Below are 18,326 nucleotides of genomic sequence, written 5' to 3' on the forward strand. Positions count from 1 at the left end.
AATAGTATAGTATTGTGTCAAATCTTAGTGTGTAGAATGTATTTTGTCATTACTTTAGGTGATGATTTAATAATGTTTCTCACAGAAGTTCAAAGTAATAAAAACAAAGGTTCAGTGACAGCAGAAAAAATAATCAACGCTCTTTAATGAGACAAACAAATAATTAAAAAACAAAATATAAAACATTTAAATTAACTGATTCAACAGGAAGTTCAGTGTGTCGCCCATGTCATTTAAAACCCTGAAGAGAAATCTTCGTACGTAAAAATAGTTTATATGAAGTCAAGGTCGCTGTGGTGGTGACAGGAAACGGAGTCAGAGTCAAAACAATGACCCGGAACAACCCGGACTGGATCAGGGAACGACGAGGAGAACTTTTGCTGACGGAGGGGGCAGAGCTAGGCTGCCAGGCTCAGCAGGATACCCGGAAGCGGGTCGGTTTGCCCGGCTAGCGCCACAGTTTATAGGTCCCCTGGCTCCACCCCTTTTTTCCTACCGATTAGCCGCAGCAGTCTTGCGCTACGTCATACTTCGTGGAAACTGTCTGGCGGCGGGCTGCGGTCCTTGCCCCTCGCACGCTCCACCCACTTGATGGCCTCCGACACCACACACACCGATGACGTGAGCGCCACCAGGAACATCAGGTCTGTTGAGGAAGCACGCGTCATGAGTCCTTCATAACTGATACACAACCCTATTTATAAACAAGTCATTCAGCATATCTGAGCTACAGTGTCATGAACATTGCGTCACGTCACCAGGTGAGCATGACTGGTGGTCATGTGATTTAAGGAGATCATGTGATGTAAATTGGTACCGAAGATGCTGAGGCTCTCGGTCTGGAAAACTCTCTGCAGCGGCGGGAAGTAGATGACCAGCAGTTGACCCATAATGGACGCCAGCACGGCAAAGCAGAAGGTTCTGTTGCTGCACAGACCCATTTCATGGACCAGCCGGGTCTGAGACCAACCAGAGAGGAACACAGTTTTACTGAAAGGAACTTCAAAGCGGTCTTCTAAAATATGTTGATCTTCTCGTGGTCTTACCTGCGAGCGAGAGCTGAGAGCGTTGAACATGTCGAAGAAGACGAAGCAAGTAAAGGTCATGGTCGTGTCTCGAGGAGTTATGACGTTGTCCTGCAACTGAGGAGCAACAAATCTGTCAGTTCTAGTCCTTATCATCTTCATCATCATCATCATACTAACCTCCCTCCAGAACACAAACAGTGTTCCACAGACTATAATAAACGCCGACATCAGCACCTTGACCAGCAGACTGCGGGTGATGATGCTGTCCCTCAGGTTTCGCGGCGGCTTCCTGATCACATCCTGGTCAACAGGTTCAACTCCCAAACTGAGGACCAGAGGAAAGAAGGTCATGTTCTGAGAAACTAGTGGAGGGGTGGGGGCCCGGACCACAACACATTCCCAAGTGACATTTAGAGTCAACGACCCCGAGGTTACCCCGGACTTGCGATTGGTCGATGAGGTCACTGGAGTTTAAAGGTCACACGACATACCTCTGGGCAGGAGGTCCATCCATGATGATGTTGATCCACAGGATCTGCATGGCATTCAGAGGGTTCGGGAAGTTCATCAGCGTGGCTAGTGAGATGAGCGCGAGGGCAGCGATGCTCCTGCGAGTCAGAAGGACACTCAAGGTCAGAGACAAGCTCAAATGCTTTTAAATAAAATCGGTTCCATCCCATCAGTACAGTGGTCATAATGCCATGGCAAAATTGTTATCGTCTACAGACTCACGTGCTGAGCTGGAAGCGCACAAAGTTCTTGATGTTGTTGTAGATTCCCTTTCCCTCTTCTATGGCAGACCTGGAGACAACAAAAAATAAATCAAATCAAATTCAAATCCTTCAATGATGACTCAGCAGAGTCAGCTCATTTTTGATGACTCGGTATTTCTGTGGCGTGTGCAGGTGAGGCGACTCACATGATAGTCTGGAAGTCATCGTCCACCAAGATCATGTCGGCAGCCTCCTTACAGACGTCTGTGCCCGTCCGGCCCATGGCCACGCCGATGTCTGCGGCTTTAAGGGCGACAGCGTCGTTCACCCCGTCGCCCGTCATGGCCACCACAGCACCGATGTTCTGCAGCGCCTGCACAAACGGTCAAAGGTCAGTTTGGAATCAGACATAGGAAGTGAGTGTCTGGGGGTCATGCGACACCTTGACGATCTTGAGTTTATGTCGAGGACTCGCCCGGTAGAACACGGAGACCTGCAGAGACAAGAGTTTACTCACTCAAGGTGACGTTTCATGTGTGCGTTTGTGTTCATGCGTGTGCACACACTCACTCGAGGCACCATGCCTGACAGCTGCTGCAGGTCCATTTGATCGACTTCGTCTCCTGACAGAGATTGAGATCCTTTCGAGTAGAGTCCAAGTCGACTGGCTGCAGAGAAGGTTGTGTTACATTCGTGCTACAATGTGCCACATCTGAGCTCATTGTGTACCACATTTGTGTTACATTGGTTCCGAATTCAGCGACACAGATGTAGGCGTCTATGTTACAATAGGCCACATTCGTGCTACATCCGTGCCACAGGGTGTCATGCGTGTCCTCACCAATTGACACGGCCGTCTCTTTTGAGTCTCCCGTGATCATCTTGATTGCTACGCCTGAACCAATGAGCGTCGCCACTGCCTCCTTGACCCCAGATCTCGGCGGGTCGATGATGCCCACCAAACCAAGGAAAGTCAAATTCCCCAACTCGGCCCCCGAAGCAAAGGCCAGAACTGCAGAAGAGAGATGAACGTTGGTGATCAGGGTCGGTGGACCTGTGGGGTTCAGGTCTCACCTCGGAGTCCTGCTGTGCCCATGTAGCTGAGCTGCTGTTGGTACAGCTCCATCTGCTGGTTGTTGAGGGGAAGTGCTGCTCCTCTGCTGTTGTAGAAGCTGCAGAAGCGGATCACCTGCTCATATGCCCCTTTCATGAAGATCACGCCCTCCTTGTCCTGCACACACACAGTTTGTCCAAACCTCCACTAGAGCGAGCTGCGAGTTGTGTGTGTACCTTTTGTGTTCGGTGCACACAGCGCACAGACATCCACTTCTTCTCAGAGCTGAAAGGATTCTCCTCTGTACGCACAAACTCCTGCTGCAGACCCTCCAGACCCATCTATAAAGTACCAGGACACCGTCACTCGCACTCCGACATTTCAGTAACAACACAGCTCAGTTGTGTTTGTACCTTCATTGCGAGCGCGATAAGAGCGCCTTCTGTAGGTCGGCCCAGGAGTGTCCCGTTTCTGATGAGTGAGTCGTTGCACACACAGCCAGCCTGAACACACACACTTGTTGGTATCCACTAGTGTTTGACCTCTGACCCAGCCGTTTACTGACCTCCACGATCTTGCTGACAGAAGGGCAGGAGATGCCGTGAACTCCCTCGCCGTCAACTAGAACCTCCCCTGTCCCATTGTAGCCAACACCGGTCACCTGCGGGTCACCACAGTTGTCAGTTCACAAGTAGGGATTGGCAATGTTACTCAGTGCCAGAACAGCCCTAGTTCTTGCATAGCAATGTAATAATCAGACTCAATATACACATTGATTTGGTGACACATTTTAGTTACATTTTTCTACATGAAAAACATTGATAAACATCAAGAAAACACATACATTCAGAATGTACAGTATATATAAACTTGAGTCATAGAGTTTAAAAATATCGCCTTGGAAAAATATTTATACACAGCTCTCTTTTCTGAGTTTAAATGTACAGTACACGTCCCTCTGCTGCATTGATGTGAACATTAGCATCATTATAAAAAAATACTTAAAGGAATTTGGCAAAAACCTGGCTGCCTTCACCATCAAAGACGCAGAATCAGCAAAAGGTTTTTGAAGGTGATATTGTGCAAGGTAGTAAACACTTAAAATTTGATTTAACTGATGATGATAGGCGCCGTTGTTCATTGTTGGAGTACCTAAATGTTGTTTATGTGTAACTTACTTCAAATATGCTACTGAACAGTAGGTTTTACAGTGTTGGAAAAGTTCACTTTCTATGTGAACAAGTTTAAAGATCAGTTGATCTCAGTTGAATTATAAAATGAACTAATAAAATATGTGAACTACACACTGCCTCTTCAGGTGCTACACTATTAAATCAACTGACAAATAAATGCCTTACTATTAAGAGAATATTAAAGGATTTCACCTCAGCATGGAGTCCGTCCGACGTAAACAATTGCGTGACTGTCATCTCATTTTTGGTCAGAGTTCCGGTTTTATCCGAGCAGATGACGTTGCAGCAGCCTGAGAGAGGAAACCATAGTCAGACGCGAACGCGGAGAACGAAATACCACGACTCACTCAGAGTCTCCACAATGGGAAGCTTCTTGACGATCGCCCTCTTCTTCACCATGCGCATCACCCCGAGCGCAAGAGTTACTGTCACCACGATGGGTAGACCTTCCGGGATGGCAGCCACGGCCAAACTACCGCGAGAAATGTCAATGACACACTGAGGACTGAAACTTAACCGATGCAAAGCTGAAACACACTGAGGTTCTTCTAGTACCTGACTCCGATGGTGAACATGTCCAGGATCTTTTTCCCCTGCAGCCAGCCCACCAACATAATCACACCTGTTACAGACACACATTAGTACGTCGCCATGACGACAGTTTCACCACAAACTAACCAATGATGCCGAAAGAGTAGAGCGACAGCTGCTTCCCCAGCAGGTCCATGCTCTTCTGCAGCGGTGTCTTTGGAGCCTGGACCACAGAAGAAGTCACCTCTTCCATCAGAACATCTGACGCAGGTCTAGACACGTTCTAACTGGCCCCCAATGACTAATAGGGCTGGTTAGCGACTAAAAATGTTTGATGCTAATTTCATAAATTATTCATACTCGTCATGTGAACATTGAGTAGATTGTCCGGTCACAACTCCACTCTTAACAAAATGAAATGTATAATTTATATAATTTTTACTCCACTTTTAACTAAAGAAAATAAAACATGTTTCTAAACTTTACGTCATCAGAAATGATGCTAAATAAAACTTTTTCCTTTCATGAATCCCCAGTATATTTTTTCGTAGTAGAGACTTTTGCGTGAATATCTGCGTCTGGTTTTACATGCTCTTCATGAATGAGACCCATTAAGTTTAAGTGTTTAGCTTTGCTAAATTAAAACATCAAGTCTTATTCTTACAGAAAGAAATTATAATTCCAGTGCAAAAGAACAGTTCCAAGTGCCAGATCAATCTGATGTTAATTGTCTTTACACATTCTTTCTTTCCGAAAGATTTGAACATTATCGAGTTTTATCATGTGTAGGTACAGAAAGATCAAGCATGTATCAATACTCTGCTAACGTAGCATTTTGTTCTGTGCCACAAAAAAAACTAAATTTGATACCCAGCCCTTCTGACCAACTTAAACAGATTTCTAGACAATAGACATTAAAGACTAAAATAGTTTTATCAAGCTTAATCAAAAAAGAAAGTTCACCTCCTCTGCCTGCATCATCTTGAAGACCTCCCCAAACTCTGAGCTCTCCCCGGTTCCAATGACCATGCCCTGCAGACAGAACCAGAGACCAGTGAGTCGGATTAGACTCCACAAACTTGCGTGGCTGCGCACCTTTGCTTTGCCACAGCGGACAAGCGTCCCCATGAAGGCGACGTTACAGCGAGAGGCCATGTCTCCATTCCTGGTGGCGGGCTGGGGCAATGTGGACTTGACACTAGGCGTGGTCTCCCCGGTCAGACTGGACTCGTCCACGGTCAAGTCAGTCGCCTGTCAGGGAAAGAAAAACAGGATCAGTCATCAGCCTCATAATGAGACAGTTGCATTTTCAATTCCAATGCAAGGGTCCTCTTAGAACTGTGGCCTATGTAGAGTTTTTACTTTGCGTTTCCTTTGGGCACTTCAGTTTCCTCCAACCTTTTATACACAACATGCAGGAAATAAAGTGAGTAAATAGTGCCTACCCTTCAGTAGCTGGGAAATTGGATAAAGTTAATCATTTCTGAACTATGTCACTATGGTACCAGGAAATCTTGTGTGCGTGCATGCGTGCGTGCATGCGTGCGTGTGTGTGCGTGCGTTACCTCAAAAAGACGCAGGTCTGCAGGAACGCGCTCTCCCACTGACAAACACACAGTGTCTCCAGGAACCAGCTCTCTGGCAAACATGTTGGTCAGAACGCCATCTCTGATGCTATGAGAAGAACAGAGTCAGTTCAGTTTGTGTGTGGTGTGTGCATGTGCGTTCGTATCCCACCAATGACATTCTGGAGGTACCAGCTTCCCAAGTTCCTCCAGAGACTTCTCAGATCGGTATTCCTGCAGGTCAACAAAATCAACTCTTAATAAAACGCACAGGAATATTCACAACTACTAGAAACTTAATTGTGTTTCCATGGCAACTGAGCTCACCTGGACAAACGCAACAGTCACCACTATGATGATGGCCTGCAGGGGTGGGGGAGACAGAGAAAGTCTTTGAGAAAAGGCTGAGCGTGAATGAGTGTGTATATGTGACTGACCACAGTGATGCTGATGGCGTCATCAAACTGCTGCATGACCACACTGATGACGGCGGACGCCAGCAGTAGCAGGATAAGAGGATCTTTGAACTATGAAAGAAAAAAAAAATGGTGATCATGAGAACATCTGTGGGCGAGGAACTTCACATCATGCATCTGCGTGGACACCTGCTGTCATCCAGGGCAGAGGATCCAGAATCTTCATGACCTTTGCATTTAGAGCTGCTGGGTCAGTCCAGAATTTTGACTCCAGAAGGTCTGACTAAAATGTGTTTGTGAGATTTGGCCTCCACATACATAGCCTCCGGATTACAGTTACGATTGTGACGTTTCTGGCCGTAATGGAACCAGCGTGAGGACGGTGATCCAGCCTCAGGCACAGAGGAGTGAACACGAACATGGTTTGTTCTCTTGAAACTTGAAACTGTTGCTCGTGAGTCCGTGTCTCCCTGAAGGCCACTTCTATTATTCATCGGCTCAAATCTGGCGACAGCCTGCGAGCTCACACTTCAAAACAGTCACATGCACACTGTCACGCCAAAATGAGCTTACAAAGCTAAAACTTTACATTTGTTGATGAACATATCCCACCTGCCCTGGAGCATTACGACCTTGAGGTTCTTCTCACAACTAAACCTCATGTCTATATTTTTGTTGCCGCCTGCTTTCTCTCTATGTAATTAACTTTTCAAGCTCATCCACCTTCTCTTCATCAGATTTCTCTTCCCTCATTCATGCCATGTCAAGGGATCTTATGTACTAAGATTGTGTGGATTTCCTACTAAAAACAGGCATACCTGTACACTCAAATCAAGAAAATATCGAGATGTATTAATCTGTGCATGAAACAAATCCTTTGTACTTTTCCATTGTACATCCCAATGTTTAAAACGTTTAATTCAGCGCAGACATGCTCTGCAGAAAATGTTCATTTTTACATCAGTTTTATTCACACAAATAGTGACTTACAAAGAGAATCAGGGGTTTGTATTAACATCTTTTGATAAGGAGTTAAGAGTAAATCTGCAAATCCGATTGCGTAGTGATGATGTGACGATCGTCTGATTGTCTCTGAGCTTAGACACACATCCTATCTCCATTTATAGAATGACATTGTTTCCCATTTATATAGTCACCATGTGATGTTGCCTTTATAGAAATGTGTTTTTCAATGAGATACTCCTGATCAGGTGATGAAAACCGGCTTTTGCTGTGCTGTAATTTTAACCGTATATTGAATTTGAACTGCATGACGTGATGGCGATTCCACCGGTTATTGGTCGGCTGTGACTCTTGTATATTGACTTGAAGCATAAGACAGATTCTTTTTTGTTAGTTATATTTTAAAAACAAAAATAATAATTTGGGCAATTTCTTAAATTTTTCTAAATTGTGGTAAATCAGACCTACATTTAAACTCATGTATCTCTGTATTATAATTGCATTTATATTCATAGTCTGTATAAGTTTTTTCTAATTTATAACCATATAACTTGCCGATAGCTTGTGTATTCAGGTTTATATCTCCTTCTAATTGCACATTTAATATCTATATTCTACTTTAGTACTTCTGGATGGAGGCGAACTGCATTTCAATGGTACTTGTCACAGATCACAGTACCTGGCATCGAAATGACAATAAAGTTTAATTCTAATCTACGCTCTTCTATTCTAAATAGCTTTTAAACAAGCACTATAAAATTATCATGGACCTAATCAATCATTAGTGTGTTTTGCCTGAGAAACAAGTTTGTGTTTAATCAAAAATACTCACTCATGTACCTGAAAACAATTTTCATTATACATTTCTTAATTTTTATCAATGTTGACCGTTAGCATGTCTATGATGTGCACTTCTCAACATGACAAGTTACTGACCACATGGTACGGAGGAGCAAACACAGTATTTATGTACGACACCTTCAAACCTGGCGGGGAGTCTGCATGTTTTTCATGCTCCTTTTCATAGTTGATACATACGACCTTCGCCTTGGAAAAGTACAGTACGTGTGCACCCACACTCTTACTACACGAGTCTCCTGGTGTTTGTAGCTGCACTGGTAACTGTTTAAATATTCCTAAGCGGAAACTAAAATAATATTTTTTTTATCCGTGATGATTTTGACTGAGACAACACTCAATCCATGTTTATTTTACATCACTCCCTCTCAGTGAATATATCACTGCTGCTATGTGTGTTTTTTTGCGGTCACAAGTTTGATTTGTTTAAAATAGTTTTTTTCCTAAAGTTGTACTGCAGTCAACACACGCTATCTAACTCAAACACTAGACACTCTTTGTCTCAATCCTCCTGAAACACTCTGATGCAGCTGGTCGTTTGCGCCATCACGTCACATCAGAAGAAAGCTCTTGATTGAATCAATAGCTCAGGATATTGGGTTGAGAGGCTGGTGTGTCTCGTAACTTCTGTGCAGGAGGGTCAGGTCTGTGTGAGGTTCTACTGCAGAAGCTGTAGGTGCTGATGTTAAGACTCAGTTGGAGTAGTCCAGACCCACAAACGTTGACGTTGCTACGATGATCTAAAACATCAGATCTGTGGGCAGCAGGACGGTCAATAAGCGTGAGAGCAGCAGGGCCAACGGTGACATAACCAGCATCAGTCGATGACCCGTCCTCCTGGTGACCGTGGTGAACATTAGTCAATTCCAATCGGCAGACGCTCGGCTCAGATCACATTTGGTTTCGGGTCTTTTGACAAAAGTGTCGCAGCATACTTATCAGACACGAGATAAAAATAGTAGATTCAACCCTGGGCAGGGGGGGGGGCGGAGCATCACATCGACCCAGATGAGCAAACGAGGATAGAGATGAACTAGTTGCACGACAGAAACATTGTCACATGAAGCTTCCACTTCAAGTGGACACTGAGAGAGTGCCATGAGTAGAAGTGGCTCTTGTCATGATGTCTCTTGGATGTCTACAAAGTGACATGGAAAACTGATGGGTGTTCCCGGGGCAGAGAAATTAGCACCACTGAGACTAGTTATCAGGATCAGATCGAGGCATTCCTAATTAAAAGTTATTTTGAAATTTGAAATAAACTAAAATTGTGAGAACACAACAGGGTATGTTCTGCTGAGGGCCACATGTGGCCCCTGAGCTGCGCTTGTTTTGGTACACAGAACATGGAACGGCACATCAACTTTGTCTACAGAGGTTAGACATCAGTCAAACTGGGTCACCTGCAGGATGTACTTCTTCCAGAGCGGCTCATCTTCGCTGATGTCAAACTCATTCCAACCGTGATAGACTCTTCGCTGGACAACCTCCTCAAGGGTCAGACCCCGCTGCAGGTCAGCCTGCAGCAGCAATGAGTAGAGGGTTAAATGATGGGTAAACACCACAGAGGTGAGTGAGTAGACCAGTACCTGCAGGAGACATGCTGCTTCGTTGACGGAGAGCTCACTCGCCTTCTTAGATGTTAGTACCGGGACCATGGTATCGTCATCACTGGACGCTTTTCTCTCGGAAAGCTGCGGGGAGAACAAACACAAGGTAAGATGACCTGCTGAAGCACAGAAATTACCAGGATCGTGTTGGATTAACACTTCTGCACAAAATCCAGCAGTCTGCTGAAGGAAGAACGGCTTCCTTTTTTGGTTCACACACACAGGACCTGCAGCCAGTCACCTGACCCAATTCCTGGCATTTATCATGTCCGTTCAACATTTCCACATGTAGACTTCCTGAGAAACGGAACATGCTGGTGCAGAACACTTTACCACTGGAGCACCCGACTATCTGATAGGGTCACCTCGTGCTCAGCACTGACGCAGGTTCAGTTCTCCTGCTGAGTCAACCTTGAGCCGAGACCAGTCAGAAAGTATCTTACAAAAAGAACAGTAAGCCAAATGAAGGAAAAAAATAAAAATAAATAAATGTCGATTCTAGGTTAAGTGATAGTTCACCCAAAATCCATCTGTTATATCCCTCTTTCATGAAGCCCCGACATGAGAAATTTCAGGAAAAAAAAGGATATTTTAAGCTTGTTTGTATAGGATTCTCCTAGTGTCTCAGTTCAAGTCTTGCGCAAGCTTATTGTTTCAGTTCACAGCAATACTGGTGTCACAAGCTAAAACTAAACACTTTTAAATTAAAAGAACAGTTTCTCATGTCGGGGCTTAAATCAAAGCAGGACAATACAGACGAGCAGTAAAGAGGCACTTGATTATTTTTAATTGTTTCCTTCTGGATGAGGAGGATCGAGAAGTTCCTGGTCAAGACCGTCGTATGGATATATTCTGCCTGTGACTCCAAATAGAGATGGATTAATCTCAACATTTCTACCAACTCTTAGTCGACATGAGTGTGAGTGCGAATAGAAAATCTGTGACATTGAGTTCTGGATGAATTATCAATTGTCTTTACAGCTGCACAACGTTGTTGCCGTGTCATCAAGTCTGAAGTTCTGAACCAAGGCTCCTTTTCCCGTGACTCCACAGAACACCTACAGCTAATGTTCACTTCTGGTTGGAGTTAAAAGTTTTGTTCACAACAAGAACACAAACTGAAAGAGTCCGACGCATCTATCTAGTGTAGAACACTAGTGTTGGCTTTAAGTTTGTTCATGCCACAAATGTGTCAATTTTATCTGCACACTCACACAAGTCGCTGCTCCAGTGTTGATGCGTCTTGTCGTTCATCCTCTTTTGGTCCACACAAAGATAATCACACAGTTAGCCAAGATTAGCGTCAGAGAGGTGTCCACGTCCTACAAAACACTTTATGTCTAAAGGTTTCAAGAGTTCTGATTGGAACCCTAAACTGCTCAGAGAGCTGCAGGTGGGCAAGTTGTAGGGTCTAAGGTTAAACCCTGAGAGTATCTTGGCACTGCTGAGAGGTGATTATAGAGGATCAGTTAGAGGACCTACACCCTCTACAGGACAGGAGGGTGACTGCCGTTTTATCCAAGAAGAGAAGAAATTTCATTTCATATAATCATTTGTATCAATAGTGACGCCAACAAGACGGGACAATTAGTGTTCAATGACTTGAGAAGTTTATTTTAATCTAATGCTTCTAACATTTACAAAAGTAAATTGGATAAATAGTTATTAACAGACTTGACTTCTTACCTCTAAGACAAACCAGCTCTGGTTATACAACATTTGACAGTGAAAACAAGACAAAAAGCTTTGAGGCTCCAACAGCCTTTTGTGTAATTCTGAAGTGCTTAGTATGCTAATAATGCATTGTATTTAAACTTGCAGCTATTGTCATTTCTAAATGTCACACCCAAGGTGGATCCTGTTCGTCAGTGACTTAAACTGACATAGGAGCGACTTATGATCTAAAAATAATATCATGAATGTTGTAGCATAATGATTATAAAATACCGACACAACAGATGGATTAAGCATACGTGCCTTTGCAAACCCAACACAAGCACATCTGATCTCATGACTCATACTCTGGTTGCTACATATTTAAAAAAACATTTAAATAGAGTGGGTTGACAATGGGTTGAGCTGAACTGTAACCTCTCTACTTCTATAAAACTTTTTTTTTTTTTTTTAAATCAACCAATTCATTGGGTTTTTCATCACTCAGTTTAAGAATCTTATAAATGAGCAGATGGTCAATCATGCCAACCGTTTCTGGAACCGTTCAAAATGTGGACTTTCCAGGTAAATACTGTATAAAATGGGGAACAAAATTAAAGCAACAAACATGAGACAAGTGAGGTGCAAGTTTCATGTCTTGGGGGTGTATAACCTTATCCACCGACTAAAGAATGTGTGACTGTGTTTGCAGACCGGTTTTATTCACACCATTAACAAACACGATAATACCTACGGACAATTTCCCCATAGTTACCATAAACCTGTGTATGTTTTTGGGCTGTGGGGGGAAACCGGAGTGCCCAGGAAAAACCCATGCAACACAGGCTTCAAACTTATACACAACAAAATTCATACTCGAACAACTTATTTTCTACGACTCTTGCCAGGAAATATAAGTGAACAGAATCCTACAGTTTGTTTTTATTTATACAAATTTTAGCACAACTCCTCTGGGTGGTTATTTTTTAAACATACACTGTCTCGCTTCTCCACCAACTTACCTCAGAACTTCCTTTATTTTTTATAACTATGAACATGAAACAGCCATGATGATCCTTTGTTTATGTTTTAGACGAGTACTGAATTTCGGCCCAATAGATATTTTTTAGTTTTATTTTAAAACTAAAATATATTGAACAAATAAAAAACCTGCTGAGCTGCTGACTCATTTAAACGTGAACCACAAAAATTGACACAAAAAACACCAAATTAACTTTTGTTGTAAAATGGTTCAAAGGCAACAAAATAATTTTTTCAATATCATTTACGTGAAAAGGAGAAATAAAAAAAGTTTACATTGTCGTGAACTTCCTCGTTTCTTTATTAGTATCTAAACAACATAGTCTCACCTACTGGCAAGGCAGGTTAGTCCAGTCGTAATTAAAAACAATTTTACAGAAGTCTGTGAAAGAGCAGAAGCAAAACACTACCTCAATCTCAGCCATGTTCTCAGTCGGCAGAGCATCAACCTCCAGTTGACTCTTGATTCCTTTCCAGCCCCTTCGACACCGTCACTTAAGGGCTTGTCTACCTCAACCGCGTCGGCTATAGTGTGCAGATGTGCTAGATGTTTGTCATTTTTAGAATTTAGGCAAACAGGAGGAGCCGCAGCAGAACAGGTGTCAAACAGGCCCAACAACACAATACCAGAGGTGTGGCACAGGAGACCGGAGCAATGAACACATCTGATGCTTCACCAAGTCCATCATAGCAACAGACCACAACCAAGTACACAGGCCTTTTTCTTCACTGTTTGACCCGTTAAATCATCTGTTGTCTGGTCTAACTTCACATAGGAATAGGATAAAAGTTTACTGGCTTATAGAATAAAAGTTTATTGGGTTATTGATGACTGACCCCAAACTCATGCCAAGTCCAGTAGCACTGTGCACCCCTTCCGATTTATAACAAATCAATTTTGGTCATGTCGGCCACCATAGTTATTTGATCGCCTAACAGTTTGCTGCTCCTCTGTTTCCATTCAACTATGTAAATGTATTTTGTTCATTTGCATCAAAACTTCTGTTTTATGGTTGTTCCATTTGCACATCTATAAGAGAACAAATGTTGCCATCATCACTCATACTGTAAGTAAAACTATTTGTTGTTGGTTTGGTTAATTAATAAAGTTCTTTACAAAGGGTTGTTTCCTTAATTATGGTGTTTAAAGGTATTGAAGTGAGTATTGAAAACATTTAATGGATTTGGTATCGACAACTGAAATTTTGGCAACAGACAACTCCAGTACCAACACAAAAAACATGCGTGTGTCCATGCTGAGAGCGCCGAAGAAGAACCTCTATACATCTTTTAAAACAAAATGAAAATAAAACTCTTTTATATTTTTCCTTTACAGAATCAGTCAGATTTCACTAACCAGAAGCAAAAGAGTAACCGAAATCATTTTTTTTCCCCCCTTTGTTTTATCTTTTCTCATTACCACTGTTTAAATGCATAATAGCGATGGGTTTAACACATTTATAAAAGGAAAATGTACTTTAAGGCTGCTTATTTAAGTCTTGCTTATAAGTCTCTGGAAAAAAAAACGTTTGTATACAAAAACAAAATCTTGAATCTTAAATATTAAGTTGTGTATTTATAAGTGAAGAGCTCCGATTTTTGAAAGTGTTGGCAAAAATGTACCGCTTTTGCTAAAGAATACTGAAATGTAGGTTTCGAAAACCCTATGTGGAACGACTACACACAGTCGACAACACAATTTTTTCTATCATTCAGTAATATTGTCGCTTAATTCAGGTTTAAAGACAATAAAGCCTGAATATGAAACTTCTTCAAGGTTTGCAGCTCATTAAAGTTGATGTTTTTCATGGCAATTGTTGCTGAAGAGCTTTCTAATTCATCTACTCTGACCAGGGGGACAGAAAACACTTTTATTCCATGAATATTATATCTAAACATTTGTGTGTAGACACACACAGCATCTGTACTAGATAAAGTTACTTCAATTATTAATCCAGGCCTAAAATATAAACCGTTTCCCTGGTAACACATCTACACTAATTTACAACAGTGCGTGATCCATACAAGTAATGTTTCAAATTTAAAAAAAATTAATTAATCTTTTTACCGTAACATCTGCCCTTAAATCTACTTTGTAATGTAATGAAATGTGTTCATGCGCACAGATTCATACATCCGAATATTTCATATTTAAAGATTTTGTAGCTCTGAAGGACACAAACATTTGTGCTTCAACAAGACACCCAGATGTCGCACAATGTCATTTAGGTGTGGTGCCGTTTAGAATCAAAGATCATGCGAACACAAACCAAGTGATGACGCAACAATATGCTCCTTTATGAGACACATCAGGTTTTTCGGGATCCATTGAGTCATTTTAACTGTGATTGACAGTTCTGCTCTTGACAGCACATTTTAATATCTATACCTAAGCTGTATTTAATGAAAGATGGAACCACCTCAAAGTTCCACACTCTTCCACTATAATCTGTTAGTATGAAAGACAACAACTGGGTTGTCCAAACATTTTTCAAGAAGGCCGAAGACATGACAGGGGATGGCCGAGCATATGTGAACAGTGACAAAAAAAAGGTGGATGTCATTTAGAATTTAAAGAATGATTAAAAGGGTTTTAACACCCCAACATGCGTGAGTTTCTAAACTCCAAGTTGAAGACGGTTCAACATTCATTAGTGTCAGGGAGCCCGTGGGCGATGCTAGTCAGCACTCAAAGCAACAAAGATTAATGAAAGATATAGTTCAGTTAGTCTGGACATGGATCAGCACAGGGCCTGTAGCAGGTACACGAGAAGAGCAAACACACCAGACAGTGACCGCCACTCACACGATGGACGGATCCTTTCATTTTAATGTAGTTCACATCCTGGTTCAGCATTTTATTGCTCATCACACGACACACACTTCTCTCTGTTGTTGGATTATTTCACAGTCAGGTTGACTTGACCGGACTTTAGCCAAAACCATGACAGCAGCAAGCGGTCAGAGTAAACACACGGCTAATAAAACTATGAGCCCAGGATAGACACAGGTATTCTCTGGCTATTCTACCAACAGACACCTAAAAGACTCCTCAAATGTGTGCCAGGACCCTGGACTATATCCCCAAGTTGTTGGACAGACACCTCCAGCTTTAACAACCATCTAGTCTCCACAAGTCTTGAAGTGATAGTTCAGCCAAAACTGTACCAAATGCATCCAATTATTAGACACCCTTATGTTGACTAAGGGTTGGGAGAGTTTTAGTGATCCATGTCTTTTTAGAGAAATAAGTGGAAATTAATTTCCATAAGGCTGCCTGAAACGGAGCGCTCTATTCGTCGTCCAAAAAGACAAACCTAAAACCTCCAAATAGCTTGTCTGTAATGTCCCTCTTGAAATAAAGCACCCACACAAGAATGTTCCTAAAATATTCTATAGTCTGGATTTTAAACTTGTTTGAAGATCTCAGGCTATCAGCACAAATCAAATGCCGTGAACTGAGACACACTGCCACAAACAAGTTTGGAATATTGATTCATTTAACTTTTCCAGAACCGTTTCACAGGCTTCAAGGGAGACATTACAGAATATCAATATATTTGGATATGATTTATTGTCTCTTTGGACAAGGAAGACGAATAAAAGTGAGCACCATCATATGGAGATAAATTTCTGAATTTAACTCCAAAAAGACACAGATTGCTCCTGTAATCCCAATCCTTAGTTTACATGAAGGTGAGACGAAAACGAGGGAAATAAGAAATATTAGGTTAAATATCCCTTTGACTTAAAGTGATAGTTCAAACAAAATGCAAATTTCACTCATTTTCTTCTCATGCGTGTCTCGCTGTTTTTTTCTTTTCTTTTTTTAAGTCATCAGCTCCTTTTTGGATTCATAAGCAATCATTGATTCATTCATTCATTCATTCATTCATTCATTCATTCATTCACTTATTCATTGTCTACCGCTTTATCCCGGGTCAGGGTCGCGGGGAGACTGGAGCCTATGCCAGTATCCTAGGGCGATAGCAGGAATGTATGTCGATATTACCGTTGCGACCATCATACGGACATACATTTTACCTTTAACTAATAAACAAAAAAACACTGATTATTCTGGAAATGATCTCATCACTTAGATAACATAAGGGTGAGTGGAAAAGTTGGTTTATCACATGAGTGGCCCTTTAAGAAGGTAGATCAGCCCTGATAGTTTCCACCTGGCTGCTGGCGAATCACAAAACCAATTAGTCATCATCTCTGCAGTGGGTAGAAACAACTAGACCGGCCTGGCGACTGTTAACATGTAACAAGTTACAAATGATTTGTCATTGACAGTCACTACCTGGTCTGACGGGCCAGGGAGCTCGTCTACTGTGCTAGACCTCCATCTGTTCCGTGTTTTTTGCCTGACAAAACCTGGCTCACTGACTTTGAATAGTCAAATGATCACAGTCCATGCAAAAACCGAATCAGGTAATTGACATGACGTGGACATCAGCCATTCGCGCGTGGACGGAAGAAGATGTGGATAAAACAGCCGATGAGTTGGATCAGAAAGTTTAGTGGAAACATCTTCTCCAGCGGCTAATGTTGCCGGTTAGCCAGCTAGCTGCCTCCAAGTTCCAGAGCTTCAGTTTTTCGTCAAAGTAACCCCAGTATGGAGACTTAACAACACGGTGCTACTTCGCTAACAATTTAAAGTGAGTTGTTCCCGAACCACCGCCGGAGTCGCTGGAACAGTATCAGCTAAACCGTAACTCCGACGTCAACGGAGGCAACAACAACACGCTGCCGCCTAGCGAGCACCGCGGTCGCCTTCACGACCGTGGAAGGGTCGGGGTATTTGACCAGAACTAAAATGACATTTGGCCTTTAAATCAATAACAACGTAAAGCGCTTGTTACTAGGCGTCTCACCAGAAGCTTCCGGGGCTTTAGCATCTTCCGTGTGGTCCCACCGGAGTGTTCGAATCTGACAGTACAGAGTCCACCATGACAGCCGCCTCCGTTGCCCGGAAATAGCAGCCAACCCCTTTTCACATTAAGAGGGTGGCTGTAAATCGCTTCCGTTGTAGGTAAATTTGCTGTCCCCCCTCAATTTCTGTCCCCCCACTTCCTACGTGATGACGTCACACACGGCATATGCGCAAAAATATTTGTAATGGGTTACAAAAACGTCAACAGATCGTTTGAATTATACTTTTTATCACATACAAAACATTTATGTTGACTAAAAGCTTAATCACTTTCCGTTCTTTTTAAATAAAAAAAAGGTAGAATATTCCCCTTTCTATAACTCATTCTACCTGTCTGTAGTTCGGATCATATACACTTCAATAAATATTTAGTTTACATTTCGATTTTTTCCTGATTTAAATAATTTGTTAATGTATATAAGCCCACGTTATTGAAAAGTAATTTTATTTTTATTTAATGTGTTCCATTTTTATTATGTATGCACTACAAAAATAATCTGTGTTTTTCTAACACTTAATACACAACAATAAACATTTTCTAATTTTCATAATATTATTGTGATTTGTTCTCTTAACAAAATACGGTTGTAATATATGAGGGCTTTATGTTCTTAATTGTAACATTGAAGTGTTTTTTTGTTTTATTGTGCGTACATTATAAAAATGGAACACATTAAATAGAAATAAAATTACTCGTTCAATAAAGTGGACACATATACATTAAATTAGGAAAAAATCTAAATGAAAACTAAATAATTACTG

The 18,326-nt window shown here is 41.9% G+C and overlaps 1 protein-coding gene across 3 annotated transcripts; it reads right to left on the minus strand.

Annotated features, from left to right (window-relative positions):
* Positions 1-125: 125 nt before the first annotated feature.
* atp2c1 (ATPase secretory pathway Ca2+ transporting 1) lies at positions 126-17,640 on the minus strand. 3 transcript variants are annotated; one of them, XM_087812410.1, is made up of 27 exons: positions 17,506-17,640; positions 9,911-10,015; positions 9,725-9,841; positions 6,522-6,611; positions 6,412-6,447; positions 6,257-6,318; positions 6,085-6,193; positions 5,615-5,770; positions 5,483-5,551; positions 4,667-4,742; positions 4,544-4,610; positions 4,336-4,460; positions 4,181-4,278; positions 3,361-3,456; positions 3,209-3,298; positions 3,032-3,136; positions 2,816-2,972; positions 2,583-2,753; positions 2,312-2,409; positions 2,184-2,234; positions 1,948-2,114; positions 1,761-1,829; positions 1,520-1,636; positions 1,206-1,353; positions 1,047-1,142; positions 818-959; positions 126-646 (listed from the first exon to the last, which is right to left on the minus strand). In XM_087812410.1, exons 1-27 carry the CDS (start codon positions 17,527-17,529, stop codon positions 525-527), a joined length of 2,763 nt encoding a protein of 920 aa, XP_087668536.1. In that variant the 5' UTR covers positions 17,530-17,640; the 3' UTR covers positions 126-524. The 3 variants fall into 3 exon arrangements, with proteins under 3 accessions (XP_087668536.1, XP_087668537.1, XP_087668535.1); XM_087812411.1 differs by lacking the exon at positions 17,506-17,640 and adding an exon at positions 13,036-13,173; XM_087812409.1 differs by having other exon boundaries at positions 5,483-5,770.
* Between the last annotated feature and the right edge of the window lie 686 nt (positions 17,641-18,326).

The sequence above is a fragment of the Callionymus lyra genome, chromosome 17, assembly GCF_982586985.1.
Source record: "Callionymus lyra chromosome 17, fCalLyr1.hap1.1, whole genome shotgun sequence".
NCBI lineage: Eukaryota > Metazoa > Chordata > Actinopteri > Syngnathiformes > Callionymidae > Callionymus > Callionymus lyra.